This window comes from Oncorhynchus masou, chromosome 8 (genome assembly GCF_036934945.1).
Source record: "Oncorhynchus masou masou isolate Uvic2021 chromosome 8, UVic_Omas_1.1, whole genome shotgun sequence".
Taxonomy (NCBI): Eukaryota; Metazoa; Chordata; class Actinopteri; order Salmoniformes; family Salmonidae; genus Oncorhynchus; species Oncorhynchus masou.
Window position 1 is genome coordinate 42,355,978 of NC_088219.1, and position 18,599 is coordinate 42,374,576.

The 18,599-nt window shown below is 42.2% G+C and overlaps 2 protein-coding genes and 1 pseudogene across 5 annotated transcripts; all 3 read left to right on the top strand.

Moving 5' to 3' along the window:
* The first annotated feature begins 3,507 nt into the window (after positions 1–3,507).
* LOC135544686 (pseudouridylate synthase 1 homolog) lies at positions 3,508–7,075 on the top strand. 4 transcript variants are annotated; one of them, XM_064972490.1, is made up of 7 exons: positions 3,516–3,715; positions 3,933–3,999; positions 4,511–4,737; positions 4,836–4,973; positions 5,165–5,267; positions 5,581–6,278; positions 6,896–7,075. In XM_064972490.1, the coding sequence occupies exons 2-7, from the start codon at positions 3,942–3,944 to the stop codon at positions 6,935–6,937; spliced, it is 1,266 nt and encodes a 421-aa protein (XP_064828562.1). In that variant the 5' UTR covers positions 3,516–3,715; positions 3,933–3,941; the 3' UTR covers positions 6,938–7,075. The 4 variants fall into 4 exon arrangements, with proteins under 4 accessions (XP_064828564.1, XP_064828562.1, XP_064828561.1 ...); XM_064972492.1 differs by lacking the exon at positions 3,933–3,999 and having other exon boundaries at positions 3,508–3,550; XM_064972489.1 differs by having other exon boundaries at positions 3,516–3,999.
* Positions 7,076–8,132: 1,057 nt separating this feature from the next.
* On the top strand, positions 8,133–11,527 carry LOC135543955 (nucleolar complex protein 4 homolog; annotated as a pseudogene).
* A 1,083-nt stretch (positions 11,528–12,610) lies between these two features.
* Positions 12,611–18,599, top strand: LOC135544688 (vacuolar protein sorting-associated protein 29). Its single transcript, XM_064972493.1, has 4 exons — positions 12,611–12,696; positions 17,248–17,439; positions 17,566–17,801; positions 17,930–18,599. Exons 1-4 carry the CDS (start codon positions 12,694–12,696, stop codon positions 18,045–18,047), a joined length of 549 nt encoding a protein of 182 aa, XP_064828565.1. The 5' UTR covers positions 12,611–12,693; the 3' UTR covers positions 18,048–18,599.

The window sequence follows — 18,599 nt, forward strand, 5'->3', positions numbered from 1 at the left end:
TGCAGTAACAGCTACCTTGCACAAAGTAACCCACTTACAACACAAAGCAAGCAGTGGATAGTATTTTTGGTTGGTAGTACATGTTCATTAGGGAGTAGGATATGACGTGTGGGTGCTTGTATGTAGTTATTTAGGTGTCTTGGAGCCTCACTGTCGTCATGACATCACTAGCCTTTCTGTCTACAATGGATTCCCCCCAGATACTGGTATTATTAGGGCTGTGAGAGATAAGTCCCATGGCCTGATAGATATGGACATAGATTCAGCACAGGTCACCCCATTACCCATAGGCTATCTATGGCCATATCAGTATCAGTATCATATCAGGCTATCTATCTATCTAAATTATGTTGCAGAGTCCTGTTAAGTTCTATTTCATTCTGTTTCATTGACACGAGGGGGCAGTTTCCTGGACACAGATTAAGCCTAGTCCTGGAATAAAAAGCAAGATCAATACACAATTTAACATGCTTTTTAGACCTGGATTATGCATAATCTGTGTCCAGGAAACTGCCCCAAGAAGTCTTGTCTGTACAGAATGTTGTGTGTGAGAATATCGCCTTTGAAAAATTGAGCAGTGATGATTGACATTGGTCCCTGGTTGTGAGTTATACAGGGGTGTGGACTGTAGTAAGAGATGGTTTCTTTCTCTTGCAGCTGGCTATTGTCTGCTTGAGATTGTGGTTATTTATAGATACTGTGACATGGTTCAGCTGATGTGGGGTTGTTATGGCGATCTGCCAATTAACTTGTCCCAGACCCTTTTTGAAAATGGCAGTAGATGTTTAATGCATATTACTCTAATACAATGTCAAGGTTAATTAAAAGCTAAAGGTTATTTGTGTCTTATTGATGTTCAAATGGAGGGAAATTCATCATCAACAGTGAGTCCCCAGGATCAGTGTTGAGACACAGATACGCTGACTGTTGTAGATTTCACATCACTGTAAAATATCATGTCATGGCCATTATCTCAACAAACAATTGCCATCTGTTAGGTGAGTTTACTTTGCATTCTAACATAATCGAAAACCTGTCTGTGATTGTATTTGACTCCGGGAAGAAATGTACATAGACTGCTGCCATGCACGTTTGATGGAATTGAGCCCTCTGGCCCTAACTCTTCAATGGGCATATATCTGTGCTAATCTACTGCACTCTAGTGGACATAGATAGTGCACTAAAATAGGGAATAATAAGGCATCCAAAATGTGTGTACTGGCAAATAAACATTTTTATTAAGATGCTTTTGTTTAAACTGTTTGGTAACAAATATTGAAGTGAACATACCGGTTGTAAAATATTCAAAGGTAACAATAACAAAAACAACAAATCCATTGGGATTTTACATCCCTTCTACAGAGGTTGGCGAAACAATCCAAACCATAACACAAGTCATCACAGTTCACCAACACATTTTCCTCCTTTGTAGAAACCTTTAATGGTAGGATCTTCATTGGTTCAGCTTTGTATAGAACTAGGTCTATGAATATATCTTCCAAATAAGTAGGTATAGGCTCAGTATTTTAGGTTTTAAAGTATGGAGGTGCTCTTTGTGTGGAAGACCATAAAGTTCAGACAAACCCTGATCCTCCTGATCCTCCCAGGTTTCTGCTTTATTCTTGTAGCTCACCATCAATCTCCCCTACAACCAATGACTAGCCTTGTAGTTTTCTTTAGAATTGTCTTTCCTGCTTATGGATTCATTAGCCACTCCTACCAACCAGTTGACATTGTGCCCCACCTCTAAGCCTGGCATCCTCTTCCTCTCTCAAAAATCAGTGCAGCTTATTGAGATCCTCTTTTATCTATTTTCTATTTCCTGAACCAAGATGTGAGATGCCATTTTGTTTTCTCCTACACCATTTTTCTCCTTTCCTCCTGGCTTTCTCCACAGCTGTCTACCGCTGCAATTTTTTGCCAGATCTTTTGCACGCTATCCTCCCTTAAAATTACCTCCCTCTTCTGCCCCACCAAATTCAATACAAGAGAAATGACAGTCCATCATTACTTTAAGACATGAAGGTCAGTCGCAAAAACCATCAAGCACAATGATGAAACTGGCTCTCACGAGGACCGCCACAGGAAAGGAAGACCCGGAGTTACCCCTGCTGCAGACGATAGGTTCCTGAGAGTTACCAGCCTCAGAAATTGCAGCCCAAATAAATGTTTCACAGAGTTCAGACACATCAACTGTTCAGAGGAGAATCAGGTCTTCATGGTCAAATTTCTGCAAAGAAACCACCACTGAAGGACACCAATAAGAAGAAGAGACTTGCCTGGGCCAAGAAACATGATCCAGGTGGAAATCTGTCCTTTGGTATGATGTAGAAAATAGTTTAAAAAAACTTGAATATAAAGAAAAACCCTTGAATGAGTAGGTGTGTCCAAACTTTTGACTGGGACTGTATATATATATATAGTGTCCAGTTACGAGATATATATATACATACATTGGGGCAAAAAAAGTATTTAGTCAGCCACCAATTGTGCAAGTTCTCCCACTTAAAAAGATGAGAGGTCTGTAATTTTCATCATAGGAAACACTTCAACTATGACAGACAAAATGAGAAAAAAAAATCCAGAAAATCACATTGTAGGATTTTTAATGAATTTATTTGCAAATTATGGTGGAAAATAAGTACTTTTTTGAGGGGGGGAACAATAGACTAAAAACAGCAGGAATTCAGCTCCAATTTAATTTATTTTAAAGAAGTCTGTCCCACGCATAATAAAGACGTGATCATATACAAATGTAAGCACGGTTTGAAGTGATTATGTTTTAGACAAACATTATATCTGTTTGTGCTTCTTGCTGTCAATTTGCCTTCTACAAGTTATTTGTAATTATGTTCCAGCCCCCTGACCAGCCACTCAAAAAAAAATCAGACTGCTGCTGAATCTAGTTGATGATCCCTGGTGTAAACTGTAGGGGTACCCATGCTGCTGGAGGTCAGAGGTGCCCAGTGAGAGAAAGGCAGGTTGAGGTTGCTAGGATCAGAGTAGTGCAGAAGGTGTCATATGCTGAGGCAGGGAAGAGAGAAGGAGTGGAAGATGGGTCCAGGGTGAGGGATCCTAAGAGCATCCCTGTGACTAGGCCGAAGTCAATAGAGAGTGATAGGAATAACATGTGCTTCAGTAAGTTTTAGCATTTATAGCCATGGTTGTCAATTGTACTGTAGAAATTAAGCGAAAGTCACAGAAATAGAGGTTGTGGTGGCAGCAGCAGAGAAGTACTTGGGATTGTGAGGATTTGCTGCAGAACATCTGCAAGGGGTGTTGAGTGGTAGTGTTATGTCCTCTCAGTCTGGAGTAGAACTAGATAGGGTTGAATAGTGAGGTGGGTGGCGTTTTTTGTTGTTGTTGAGAGGAGATGCCAGGGCAATTTTTATATCAAAGATATTATCATATCAAATAATATTATGTAGCCAGACCGTTTATGTCCCCACACACCAGTACAGTAGGTGGTGGTGTATGCAACCTAAAAGTTGGAAAATCCCAAAGAAGAAGAAGAAGTCCAGTTTGTCAGAAAGCCACACGAAGAAGAAAGGTCAACGTTGATCTTGTCCATGTGTTGGACAGCGGTAGTTAGCTAGCTACTTGTAAAAGGGTTTCATCTTGCATTTTTGTGATTGTACAAATGTCGTAACTGGATAAACTCCCGACTTTGTGCTATAAGCAAGTCGTGTATTTAACGATTGTTCGTGGATCACTCGTGAGTCTCCCGCAAATGATTTGTTTCATCTTATAGCAAAAGTGTTATTGCTAGTCATGGTAGCTAGCGAGCTAGCTAACCATAGGAAATGTCTTGTGATAAAGCTAGTTTAGTTAGCTAGCTATGGTTAGTGATTCAGCTAGCTATCTCCTAATTTTGATCTTCAGAACTTTATCATTATCCTAAAGCTTGTTAAACTTCTTAACATTCAATGAAGACATGAGCAATGCAGAAAATTCGAGCCTTGATAGCAAGTCCACGAGTGTTGAGTATCAAAAGCAACGGTAAGCCCAATTTAGCAAAATTAGCTGACGAGTTCAAGGGAAAGTAAATTTGAGTATGTCATCGATATTATAGTAGCTGGCGTTCTAACGTTATCTCGTGTTAAGCGGTCAAGTAATGATGACCATTTGTTGTCACCTCCTCCAGGTAACGTTAGTCCTGTAGATCTGACATTATTGGAAGGATGACACCTGTGATGATGAACCGTATTGTATTTACATATCCACACCTTTTAGATTAGTACTGATCCACCTTCACTATAGTACCTATGGTGAAGGTTACAAGTATTGATTTCAGCCCAAGGCTGGATTTAATTTCAGAAAGTTGTTCCCTCCCGTCTGGTTATCTTCACTCCCCTTATCTGAAAATCATATCTGAGATCAAGGAATTGTATATGTGGAATAACTAGGTGTGAGTGCACACTTACCCTGGTAGTGAATGAACAGGGCTGAAATGTCATAACTTGAACGAAATACATCCCTTCACTCACTAGCTATTTTTTTGTGTTATCAGGTTGGCTTTACAAGTGTGCAGGGATAAGGTGGATAATGAGTGAAGAGTCAGGGAATGTGCAGAACAAGCCACTGAAACGAGTGGAGGAGGGAAATGGAGAGTCGGGTGAGCACATCAGAAAGAAGCTTAAATCTGATGTAGAACAGACTGGCGATGAGAGGAAACACCCCAAAAGAAAAGTGGTCCTGCTTTTGGCTTATTCGGGCAAAGGTTACTACGGTATGCAGGTTGGTATTAACCCTCTTAATCTTTCCATCAATCGTATCCCATGTGTTTTTAAACAAAATTGCTACGTTCTAAATTCTTAATCTGTTTTGTGTTTCAGAGAAATGCTGGATCTTCCCAGTTCAAAACCATTGAGGATGAGCTGGTTACAGCACTGATTAAGTCTGGATGCATCCCAGATAACCATGGAGATGATATGAAAAAAATGTCATTCCAAAGATGTGCAAGAACGGACAAGGTATGGGAGACAAACATGGAAAGGGCTTAGTTTCTGTCAGCACAAATGTGTCCCTTGAGCAAGTAGTCTTACATACCTGTGTTTTATATCTGAAGTAATGGAATGCACGGGACAAGACATGCACTGTGTGTGGCCTCAAACACAAATGGATTATTACCTTGCTTTGTGATCAGCACCATTTGTTTTGTCAGGGTGTTTCTGCAGCAGGTCAAGTGGTCTCTCTAAAACTATGGATGATTGAAGACATAAAGGAAAAGCTGAACTCCAATCTTCCACCACAGATCCGAGTGTTGGGTGAGATCACACTGCTTCCAGTTAAAAGTGTTGGAGATAAGCCTAAACCCTTCACAAGGAAGCCCATGGTGTCAGAATCAAGAATATGCTCTTGAAGTCGAGGTGGTTGCTTTTGGGACGTCATTGATTCCACTGTTTGTGAAAATATGTTGAACGTGGGATGACAATGGAATTGTTAATTATCTCATGCTGTTTATTCTGCTTATTGTTTTGAATATATACTTTTTTTGAAATTATCTAAAAAAATAACTTATCTCGCTTTGGTTTCCAGTGTGGTTCCACATAGTTTGTGATATTTTTTTTGTCCCGGTAGGTCTGAAACGAGTGACTGGGGGCTTCAATTCTAAAAACAGCTGTGATGCCCGCACATACTCCTACATGCTCCCCACTGTGGCCTTCGCCCCAAAAGACTATAGCAGTGAGAATTCTATTGCATTCCGCCTGGAGCCAGAGACACTGCAGAGAGTTAATTGTCTGTTTGGCAGATACAAGGGCACTCATAACTTTCACAACTTCACCTCCCAGAAGGCCGCGCGGGACCCCAGCGCCCGCCGTTACATCACAGAGATGACCTGTGGCGAGCCCTTTGTGCGCGGCGGCGCTGAGTTTGCTGAGATTACTGTGCGTGGCCAGAGCTTCATGATGCATCAGATCCGGAAGATGATCGGCCTGGTGATAGCTGTGGTGAAGGGTTATTCTGGGGACGAGGTGTTAAAACGAAGCTGGGGCGAGGAGAAGGTGGATGTGCCCAAGGCCCCTGGGCTGGGCCTGGTGCTGGAGAAGGTGCACTTTGACATGTATAACAAGCGCTTCGGCGGGGACGGCCTCCATGAGTGCCTGGAGTGGACTGAAGAGGAGCAGGCTATCTTGGCCTTCAAGGAGGAACACATCTACCCCAGCATCGTGGAGACGGAGTGCCAGGAAGGGTCCATGGCCAGCTGGATGGCCACACTGCCCATACACGACTTTAAGGCCACTGCAAAAGGGGCTCCGGATAAGGACAGGGGGCAGGTGGGTGAATCCAACAGGGGCTCAGGATAAGGACAGGGGGCAGGTGGGTGAATCCAAAAGGGGCTCAGGATAAGGACAGGGGGCAGGTGGGTGAATCCAACAGGGGCTCAGGATAAGGACAGGGGCAGGTGGATGAATCCAACGGGCTCAGGATAAGGACAGGTGGGTGAATCCAACAGGGGCTCAGGATAAGGACAGGGGGCAGGTGGGTGAATCCAACAGGGGCTCAGGATAAGGACAGGGTGCAGGTGGGTGAATCCAAAAGGGGCTCAGGATAAGGACAGGGGGCAGGTGGGTGAATCCAACAGGGGCTCAGGATAAGGACAGGGGGCAGGTGGGTGAATCCAACAGGGGCTCAGGATAAGGACAGGGGGCAGGTGGGTGAATCCAACAGGGGCTCAGGATAAGGACAGGGGGCAGGTGGGTGAATCCAACAGAATATTTGCCAGTTCAATTGTCAGTTGTTTTTTTAAGTCCAACAAAATGTTCAACATTCGTAGCTTTATCATCAACGAGGAGCAGTTCACACTGAGGAGTCATAAAACTGCTGTATTTTTAGGAGATGCCATCACCCTCTTTTTTTGTTCTTTTAACCCATAAAATGTTTCAATTTTCAGGATGATGATGATGAAGGTAATGGTTCAGATTCTGCACTTTGAAGTCTCCAGCGAGTAGAAAGACACCCTTTGCTGTATCTCTCAAGAATGAGCTTTTGTTTTGCTATGGAAATGCATTGTCAATAATGCCACTGAGTTTACATAATACGTTTGAATAAACATTTTGTTCTTTAATTTAAACCATTGAGCGTGAATCCTTTCCAGTAGTAATCTTTAACACACTGTATTTTGGAGGATTTGTTAGCTGGAAGCAGTCATAGAACAAACACAGCTTGAGAAGAGACAGGTCAATGATGGGATGCCATGAAATTAATTGTGGTATTTGATAACAATAATGTTAATCAATTATGGAAGTATATTTCATTACAGTACTTCTAGAATATTTGAGATACTTGGAATATTATTTGGCCGTGCCCAGCGCGATATACCCACCGACCGCAAGGGTGCGAAATTAGAACGAAGTACGTCTATAGGATCCACAACTGAAAACAAGAGGTCAACATCGGAGGCGCAAGATGAGTTCGGAAGATGATATAAAAACACCCCAAATAGACACAAATTATTATTTGTGCAGGAAACGTAAGATCTTCTTGAGTATCTTCAGGTATGTAACTAAACAGAAACCGCTAGGGGGGAGACCTGTATGCTGGGCAACTGCCCAAAGAAGACATAGGTACAGCACATCCACTTGTTCTGTTGGAAAAGGGTCAGTAATAAATGATTCTGTTCTAGTTAAAAACAAGTCAATATGCTTTGATTAAATGTACAATATCCTCGCCCATGAGGAAATTCTGACAGAGTAACTGTACAGTACCAGTCAAAAGTTTGGACACACCTACTCATTCAATAGTTCTTTGTTTTAACTATTTTCTACAGTGTAGAATAATAGTGAAGACATCAAAACTATGAAGTAACACACATGGAGTCATGGAGTAACCAAATAGATGTTAAATAAATCAAAATATATTTTATTTTTCTTTAATTAAAGTAGCCACCCTTTGCCTTGATGACAGCTTTGCAGACTTTTGGCATTCTCTCAACCAGCTTCACCTGGAATGCTTTTCCAATAGTCTTGAAGGAGTTCCCACATATGCTGAGCACTTGTTGGCTGCTTTTCCTTCACGCTGCGGTCCACCTCATCCCAAACCATCTCAATTGGGTTGAGGTCGGGTGATTGTGAAGGCCAGCTCATTTGTTGCAGCACTCCATCACTCTCCTTCTTGATCAAATAGCTCCAATGCAGGAGAATGCCCTGTGTTCACTGATGAAGTTTGCCTCCACGGAAGGGAAGTTCCCCCTCCATGACTTGGACTGGAGTGAACACTACAGCTTCCCAAGGAAACTCATCCAGGTAGGGGGGTTCAATAAAATACTACATGTTAGTTGCCTTGTGCGAATATTACACCATTTAAGAGGTCATTAGGGTTCATTGGTATACCAAAGAGGTAAGTTTGAAACTGGACCCACCTGTGTTTATGCCATTTAGCAGCAATGATATTATATACATAATTGTTCAACAGACAGTCATGCGTACATACATTGTTAGTATGGGTGGCCCCAGCAGGAATTGAACACATGATTCTTGGCGTTGCAAGCTCCATGCTCTACTAACTGAGCCACACCTGAAACATTTAGATTTTGTTCGTCTGTAGCAATCCATTGCTCTGTGAACAGGCAGTGGTGGAGTGGCTGCTCTCTATGGAGGACGATATGGCACTTCTTATCTCCAGATTTCAGGACTACCTAGATATGGAGGATGTGCGTCACTACGTCTTGAGCTCCGTCCGCGAGAACGTGAGCAGGGTGATGGACAGAAACAAAGGGGTGAGCCCCAACAGGACTGGTGTCTGTGATTGGAGGTTCTAAATTAGATGGTTTATCGTAGCTTGTTTAGTTGTCTGTTTTATAGCGGTTATCTATTGTAAAACATTCTTCACTCTTTTCTCTTCCATAACCTCGGTTGACCTGTGCTCCACACCTTCGCTCATGTGTTGGACTGTGTTGTCTGACTGATGTTGTTGGTTTAGACTGGTCTTGTCTCTAGGCAGTGATGCCCATTTACCAGAACAACGTTTTCACTCTACTGTCCAATTTTAACAGGCCTAGCCAGGAGTGAGAACTCGCCAACTTCCTGGTTTAACAGGAAGGTCAGTCCCTTCCAGCTTGCTGTTGTGCTCTTCTACTATATATTAAAATATAACCAATCATTTTTTGTAACTTGTATGCAACAATTAGAAATTGGCCATGTTATTCCGTTGTTACTGCAAGGGGCTCAAGAGTGCAAAGGTGTCATTAACTTATCAGAGTGGCAGAGATGCCAAATTCTCTGGACGCCTCTTCCCAATAGCTAAACACCTGAAGCTTCAGGGCATGTGTGGGATTCTGACATTTTTTACGTAGCTGCTGCTCCTTCCTCCCCGCGGCCATTATCGGATGTCTTTGTCTGTGTAGCCTATAAACTTGGGACATGTTATAGAACAAACTTCTGTCCGTAACAGTAGGTAATTACAAATATAAGCACGACACAGACATGCAGTCTTTTTTGCGAACAATGATTGAGTTATATTATTAGCCTAAATGATGTAATGAACAGCAAAATCACTAGCATATGTCAATCTGCTATCCCCCATAGTAGAAAAGTTGACCTATTGGTCAGCTTGTCGTTCTGTGCGATAAAGAAAAGGCCTATTCCAAACAGACTCTGGTACAGTTGTGGGATGATAGATCCCAAATTCATACAACCAGTAGGCTTAGGCTACACCCCAAAATGATTTCTTCACATTAAAAGCAGAGCACAAGGCAGTAGGATACTCACAAATGGTAATTCCATAATGCAATTAACGGGAAAACACCATTGTGAGAGGTTTCATGTGACAGATGAAAATACCCGATAGAAATGTTGAAAGGAGGGCGATCTAAAGATGCAACAACGAGCATGGGTTGCTAATATGACTAGGATTATGCCTTTGGCTACTGGACAATGAAAGAAAGTTGTTGGAAGAAAAAGGCTACTTGTTTCAATAGCATATGGAAGTCTTTATAAACGTTTGGTTGGATTTGGGCTAGACTACTTGGCGGTTACCTTCAGTCGCACAGCCTCATCCTTAGCCTTAACTGATTGTGTGATTTTATTGCCCCTTGATTCATTCTACAGCTAAACACGAAGACTGGAAAGCAGCCAAACTAAAAGTAAGCAAAGTCTCCTATCAACTACAAGAAACTGCATTTTTGTGTCTGGTGATAAGTATTTGTATCGATGTAAGTGTGAATGTAATGATCATCTCCTTCCCATCAGGAAGACATGCGTGGCTTTGAGCGGTCGTGGCTTGGGTTTCTGAAGTATAAGGTCAACTATAACATATAGACCACTTTGATTGGACTGGAGTCTGCAGCCCAGAATGACATTTTCCTTCTCATGTCTGTCTGTTGCCCCCTGTAGTTACCCAACAGCATGTACAAGAAGGTGCTGGTGATCCTCTGTGATTACATCCTGCCCCACATAGCAATCCCACACTGATGATCAACTTCCTGGCTGCAGCCTATGATGTTGGCGAGTTGGGTTTCCATCGTCTGTTTTCATAGACTGTTCTATAGAAGACAATCTGAGTGGATGCTATGATGTACTGAGAGTAGACCTCTCTTTCATGCTTACTCCATTAACTATCGATGACTGGCATTTCATCCTCACATTTGCTGTAAATTTGTTTAACAGTCAACAACACCTTTTGTCCATTGTGCCTCATCTTTCTCTCAAAGTCACCTGCCAGTCTACTTGGTAGCAGCGTTTGACAAGGGTCTGTCCCACCTGGCCCTCAAGGCCCTGCCTGCTGCTTTGCTCATGTTACTGCCCTTCATCTACAACCTGATCCGTCTCCATCCTGCCTGCCGAGTCCTCATTCAACGCCCCAGTGCAGCAGATGGTAGGGTGTTCCCATTTCACCCCATACACTCACCTGTCTGGAGATGGGAATGAATTAGATACTGATTGTAATGTTGTGGTGGTTTTACATTTAGGCAAAGTCTCAAAGGGCTTTCCAATAGACAGCAGATTGTTTGTCATTTCATGTGTGTGTGCTTGAACAGAAGCCTGTGATGACCCCTACCTGATGGAGGAGGAGGACCCCACCCAGGGCCATGCCCTGGAAAGCAGCCTGTGAGCTACAGGTATGTAGGGATATCCAGAGAAACACACATGATCCATAGAGATGAACACAACGGAATCTCACTCATTGCTCTTAACTTTTTTCTCTTGCTTTCCTCCTGTGTATAGACTCTTCAGAAGCATTGCCAGCCTGATGTGGCCAAAGGCTGCCATGGCGATCAACAAGCCCCTGTCACAGCAGGAGGATGACATCAGCGAGGTCCTGGAGTTATCAACCTATGAGGTGAGGTTTTATTGGTTGGTTAGGATATCATGTCTGGTGTGGATTCTTTCTTTGTTATCATTTCTTTGCATGTATATTTATATTGGTGTTTGTCACCATGTTATTGTTGGAATGTGTTTCCATGTCTGTGCACATAGCAGATGGAGCAGGACCTGAAGCAGAGCAAGACTGTGCCACTGCAGTTTGACCCTGCCATCAAGCTACTGCAGGAGTGGGGGTACTGGGCCTGCACTTCTCTCTAGAGTAGAGACAACCAGCACCAGGACATTCATACACCCAGCTCTTTGGACCTCTCTCCAATATCCCCTTTATATTTCAGCTCCACATTTTTCTTTTGTTTTCTGTTTGGGATTCATTGTACTTCAATCATGTGTGTTTCCCGAGTGGCGCAGTGGTGGTCTAAGGGACTGCATCTCAGTGCTAGAGGCATCACTACAGACCCTGGTTCGATCCCAGGCTGTATCACAACCGGCCGTGATCGGGAGTCCCATAGGGTGGCGCACAATTGGCCCAGCGTTGTCCAGGTTTGGCCGGGGTAGGCTGTCATTGTAAATAAGAATTTGTTCTTAACTGACTTGCCAGGTTAAATAAAGGTTCAATAAAAAATATAAACCTTAGGAAACTGTGCGCTGTGTTTAATACTGAGGCTTATTGTCAGATAAGATTTACAATGTTTTGTAGATGTTGACATTGGTATGCATGTGTGCAATCTCTGTTGGACATGGAATGATACAATATCTATAACCATTTTAAGCAGAAGTCATATAAAGTTTGACAGGGAGGGAGTTGCACTTAAAAGATACATTCACAACTCTATGCACCATGTTTATAATGCATTTCAATGGGCGCATTGAGATATAAAAATAAGGCAATGAAGTTGTTCAGAAATGTCAGAAATCCACCTCGAGTTTGATCATGATTCTGTTACATTACATTACACAGTCTTTAAGCGTCTTCTGTACAGGGGAGTTTTGTTAAGCGCTTAGATGCTTGGTCTCAACATCAATGCACAAAACTTGCAGTATGGTTTAGGAAACATAAGGACCGTGTCTTTCATATCAGTCTCAAATCATTTTCAGAAAACAAAAGGTTAAATCGATACCCACTTTCACAGAGTTAGTGTACCGGAGGAGGAAGGCACCCATAGCTGTATGAATCTGTGCAAAACTGCTACAGAACGTATATATTTTTTTATTTAAATGATTCATTCTCGCTGTTGAAAGATTAGGTCCATATCTTTCGAAAGCCGTATTGCATTAGATTAGATTCCACTTTTCTCACATGAGCGTATGTCCTACATTGGAATCCGTAGGATTGCTCAGTATTCATTGGCTGATTGCATGATCGTTGTCACTGCTTACGTCAATACGCGTAGCTGCTTCCTGAAGCTTAGCAGATCCAGCAAAATAGAAGATGGTAAGTCTGGAAAGACAGTAAATATTCGATTTCGAGGCTTATTTATGTTTCGTGAACATTACTTGTATGAAGACGTGAGCACTAGCCTTGTTACCGTAAAATCTACCTCTAGATCCCGGTAAATAAAACTTGTGAAGTCTGTTGGTCTGCTAAGTTAGCTAGCTACGATCACATGACAGTTGAAAATGTGATCTGAATAAGCATCAAAACACCGCCTGTATTCGTTTGTACTTTAAATTTGTCATTATTTGTTCGTTTTTACAAATCGGTGTGATGAGCTTGCTCGAGTAGCTAGCTAACGTTATTTAATTTCCTTCTCAAATTGTTAGCAAGCTTCAGACAGTAGCTAACTAGTCAGAAATGCTAGCTAGCGTGTGATTTTTCAAAAACAAAATCTGGTTTAACTAACGTTACCACACCATGTGCTTTACACATCGCAGTTATGTACGAATACAAATTCAGTAATGTGCGTTTTTGTATTTGTTTGATTTGAACTTTATGGCCCTCTTAACGTTTTGTGTCAGTGCACCAACCAAACGTTACTGCTTGGTAGGTACACTTCATCACTCACACTCCCTAGTTTGATATAACCTACAGCCCACTAACAATTAAGGCTATTTACTATTGTCACCTAGCTAACACTTCTTTGTTATGAATATTTCATTACTTTATTCATCCACTTTTAATTTATAATTTCAGTTTTCACTCTTGTCCCTTGTTCTTTTTTCCTTTCCAATCTTTGACCATTTTTCATGTAAATCTCTCCACGCACATCTTGCTTTCGACCCCTTTCACCCATCACTTCCTTCCCACCCACCATTCCCTTCACTCCCTGTCTCCAATCAACCTCTGCTTGTATTCAGGCTGTTCACCGGGTAAGTGCCCTGTTCTCTGTGTTGGATCTGGTCTTCTGCCCTTTCTGTAGTCTTGTTTTGGGGGGGGAGATGGCTGTCATAGTAACACTCCACACATCACTATTCTCTGCAGGTTAGGCCTATAATGATGCCCTAATAGCAAATATATATAAATGTATTGCATTCATCCATTAACACACACAGACACTGAGAGTGCTGCATTCCATTCAGGTGAGAATATTGAGCAATTCTGATTTGTATTTATTTATCAGTAACCACGTTTCCATCCACAGTTTTTATGCGAGTAAAGTAGCAACATCCAAAATTGTCAAAGGTTTTAAAATAATTCTAATAAATGCAATAGTTGGATAATGGCTGAAGATACTCCAATAGTTGGATAATGGATGAAGATACTCCAATAGTTGGATAATGGATGAAGATACTCCAATCTGTTTTAATTGTTTTTAATCCATCAGCTATTTACTGAATTATAGCACACAATGTTTACTGGCACGGACAAATAATGAATGGCTTTCAAGGGATTGTCAGATTTCACTTTATTTATAGAATGCACTGAAATATACATTTTTTAAATGGTATCAGGTAACAAAAAATTGTGTTAAAAATAAAGACAATTATTCGTGCCTCAGTTGCATAAAGACAAATACAAGTATCCATTATCCATAATAATCTCATCATGTAGGCTATCCGACCAGCACTATATCTGCTAGCTTTTTGCAAGAGCTCTGATGCTAAAACCAGACTAGGCACATTTGCCATCTAACACAACAGTTTTTGTGACAAAATTATCGGTTGAGTTGAAAATGTGATCGTAGTCACACACTAAATTTAGTTGGAAACACGTAACTGGTGGAGAAATGCGTGTAATTTTCTTTATGCGGATTTTAGAATATTCACATGAAAATCTGTCGCCAATTGGATGGGAACCTAGCTAGGACCCACTTTTCCATCCTGTTTTTATGCCAGTAAAGTCATACTGTATATTAAAAGAAAAATCACAACAGCTGTGATTGAAACAGGAAGTTCCAGTACGATTTCACTAATTGGATGGAAACCAACAGTTGAAGTCAGAAGTTTACATAAACTTAGGTTGGAGTCATTAAAACTCGTTTTTCAACCACTCCGCAAATTTCTTGTTAACAAACTATAGTTTTGGCAAGTCGGTTAGGACATCTACTTTGTGCATGACATAAGTAATTTTTCAAACAATTGTTTACAGATTATTTCACTTATAATTCACCGTATCACAATTCCAGTGGGTCAGAAGTTTACATACACTAAGTTGACTGTGCCTTTAAACAGCTTAGAAAATAGCTTTCGAAACTTCTGATAGGCTAATTTACATAATTTGAGTCAATTGGAGGTGTACCTGTGGATGTATTTCAATGCCTACCTTCAAACTCAGTGCCTCTTTGCTGGACATCATGGGAAAATCAAAGGAAATCAGCCAAGACCTCAGAAAAAATATTGCAGACATCCACTAGTCTGGTTTATCCTTGGGAGCAATTTCCAAATCCCTGAAGGTACCATGTTCATCTGTACAAACAATAGTACGCAAGTATGAACACCATGGGACCACGCAGCCGTCATACCGCCCAGGAAGGAGACGCGTTCTGTCTCCTAGAGATTCACGTACTTTGGTGCGAAAAGGAAAATCAATCCCAGAACAACAGCAAAGGACCTTGTGAAGATGCTGGAGGAAACGGGTACAAAAGTATCTATATCCAAAGTAAAACGAGTCCTATATCGACATAATCTGAAAGGCCGCTCAGCAAGGAAGAAGCCACTGCTCCAAAACCACCATAACAAAGTCAGACTACAGTTTGCAACTGCACATGGGGACAAAGATCATACTTTTTGGAGAAATGTCCTCTGGTCTGATGAAACAAAAACAGAACTGTTTGGCCATAATGACCTTCGTTATGTTTGGAGGAAAAAGGGGGAGGCTTGCGAGCCGAAGAACACCATCCCAACCGTGAAGCACAGGGGTGGCAGCATCATGTTGTGGGGGTGCTTTGTGCAGGAGGGACTGGTGCACTTCACAAAATAGATGGCACCATGAGGAAGGAAAATTATGTGAATATATTGAAGGAACATCTCAAGACATCAGTCAGGAAGTTAAAGCTTGGTCGCAAATGGGTCTTCCAAATGGACAATGACCCCAAGCATACATCCAAAGTTGTGGCAAAATGGCTTAAGGACAACAAAGTCAAGGTATTGGAGTGGCCATCTCAAAGCCCTGACCTCAATCCAATAAAGAATTTGTGGGCAGAACTGAAAAAGCTTGTGCGAGCAAGGAGGCCTACAAACCTGACTCAGGTACACCAGCTCTGTCAGGAGGAATGGGTCAACATTCACCCAGCTTATTGTGGGAATCTTGTGGAAGGCTACCCAAAACATTTTACCCAAGTTAAATGATTTAAAGGCAATGCTACCAAATTCTAATTGAGTGTATGTAAACTTCTGACCCACTGGGAATGTGATGGAAGTAAATCTGAAATAAATCATTCTCTCTACTATTATTCTGACATTTCACATTCTTAAAATAAAGTGGTGATCCTAACTGACCTAAGACAGGGAATTATTATTAGTATTAAATATCAGGAATTGTGAAAAACTGAGTTGAAATGTGTTTGGCTAAGGTGTATGTCAACATCCGACTTCAACTGGAGCTACAGTCTGTGATTATTGAGTTTGGATGCACTGACCTTTTGGGCTGGTTTCATGGTGATGTAGGATGACTTTTCTGATGTCTGATTGTGGTGTGGAAAAATCAATAAACTTTTCTTGTTTGGGCCTACCGAGTGGCACAGCGGTCTAAGGCACTGCAGTGCTTGAGGTGTCATACAGACCCGGGTTCGATCCCAGGCTGTGTTACAGCCGGCCGTGACCGGGAAACCTTTAAGGCGGCGCACAATTGGGCCAGCGTTCGTCCGGGTTAGGGGAGGATTTGGCCGGCCGGGATTTACTTGTCCCGTCATGCTCTAGTGACTCCTTGTGGCAGGTCGGGAGCCTGCAAGCTGACCTCTGTTGCCAACTGGACGGTGTTTCCTCCGACACATTGGTGCGGCTGGCTTCCAGGTTAAGCGAGCAGTGCGGCTTGGCAGGGTCGTGTTTCGGGGGATGCATGGCTCTCGACCTTCGCCTTTCCTGAGTGCGTACGGGAGTTGCAGGGATGGGACAAGACTATATCTACCAATTGGCTATCATGAAAAAGGGGTAAAAGTACTCTTCTTGTTTGTCAGAAACGAGGATTATTTTGATTAGTCACGGGTCAGACAAACTGATCCAAACGTGGGGATAGCCTTGTCCCTAAGGGGACAAGAAGCTTGTGTTTTGCCAATTTGGTCAAGGACTAAATCTTCTCTTCCAGTGCTAATTACAATGGAGTATTGATATATCCTACCTAAGAGAACATACAATTATAGTAAATCAAAAAAAAAGTGATCATCCAACTCGATGACCGATGTTGTGGTATTTTTTTAATGATAAATTGACATTCAATACAACAGACTTGTTGAAAATGTGCAAGTCACATGTTGAATTTCAACGAATTTCCCGAGTTGACTGAGCTGAAATGGTATAGATTCCAAACTTAATGTCACCCTAATTGACAGCCTACATTAATTACATAAATACTGTTGCTAACAACTCTCCATCCATTGTTTGATGACAGTTGGTCCTGGTGTTAGGTGACCTGCACATCCCCCACCGATGCAACACCCTCCCAGCCAAGTTCAAGAAGTTGCTAGTGCCAGGCAAAATCCAGCACATCCTCTGTACAGGCAACCTTTGCACCAAAGAGAGCTATGACTACCTGAAGACCCTGGCTGGGGATGTACACATCGTCAGGGGAGACTTTGATGAGGTTTTTGTCTCCGCTTCCCTTCTGCTTTATAACGTGATCCATTATCTTGAAACTTATATGTAAACCTTTAATGGGTTAGAACAGTGGATGAACTGTTGTGTGTTTTTGGCCTTCTCTGCCCTACAGAACCTGAACTACCCGGAGCAGAAGGTGGTGACAGTGGGTCAGTTTAAGATCGGCCTGATCCATGGGCACCAGGTTATCCCATGGGGGGACATGGCAAGCCTAGCCCTGCTGCAGAGGCAGCTTGACGTCGACATCCTCATCTCTGGACACACGCACAAGTTCGAGGCCTTCGAAAACGAGAACAAGTTCTACATCAACCCCGGCTCAGCAACTGGAGCCTACAACGCACTGGAAAGGTAATGGAGGCATTTTTACAGATGAAGCCGTTCACATATTTATTGGGTCATTTAGCAGGTGACTTGGTAAGTTGCTAACGGCTAGCATTAATCTGAGCCTTCCTCTCTTTTGTTTGGTTTCTCCTCAGCAACATCATCCCATCCTTTGTATTGATGGACATCCAAGCATCCACAGTGGTGACGTACGTCTACCAGCTCATCGGAGATGACGTGAAAGTGGAGAGGATTGAGTACAAGAAATCCTAAAACCAGGACTGAAGTAGGGGGCTCTGTTGTTCACTTAGCGTATCGTTTCATTCCTTTCTACCTGCAGCTCCAACTACGTCACCATTAATGCTTGACTTGGGCAGGAGCTGCACCTCAAATGTTCTACGGCTTGAGCTCCTGTTCCTCTTATAGAATAATAGCGCCAAAGTATTGTGGAGCTCCCGCACCTAAATATAAACAGTACCAGCACACAAAATGAGTACTGGAACCTATTTCAGTCCAAGTCAAGCACTGGTCACCACAATGCTAATGCTGTACCATATCTGTTTGCCACTTAACTCTATAAAGAAATGTACATGTATATGGTTTATATTTCATCAGCATTTGCTTGTGTTCGACCCACCATCTGGTGTCTGTAGAGAATGCAATAAGGTCACGAGTTTGCGTAATGTCATTAAAATAAATATTTTTAATTTTACGTATTGGGATGTAAAATGTCCTGTAATTACATGTAACTCCATGGCCTTTATCTTCCTGTAGTGGGCCTTCTCTCACTCATTTTCCCCACAATAAAAATCCAATTTCACTTTC

What these genes read in the sequence shown, in the direction of transcription:
- LOC135544688 (XM_064972493.1), top strand. An exon ending in TCAGGGGAGACTTTGATGAG is followed by an intron (nt 17,440 to 17,565) that starts GTTTTTGTCTCC and finishes TCTGCCCTACAG; the next exon opens with AACCTGAACTACCCGGAGCA. An exon ending in GCCTACAACGCACTGGAAAG is followed by an intron (nt 17,802 to 17,929) that starts GTAATGGAGGCA and finishes GTTTCTCCTCAG; the next exon opens with CAACATCATCCCATCCTTTG.
- LOC135544686 (XM_064972489.1), top strand. Translation starts at nt 3,942, where the DNA reads ATGCAGAAAATTCGAGCCTTGATAGCAAGTCCACGAGTGTTGAGTATC. An exon ending in AAGGTTACTACGGTATGCAG is followed by an intron (nt 4,738 to 4,835) that starts GTTGGTATTAAC and finishes TTTGTGTTTCAG; the next exon opens with AGAAATGCTGGATCTTCCCA. An exon ending in ACCACAGATCCGAGTGTTGG is followed by an intron (nt 5,268 to 5,580) that starts GTGAGATCACAC and finishes TTGTCCCGGTAG; the next exon opens with GTCTGAAACGAGTGACTGGG.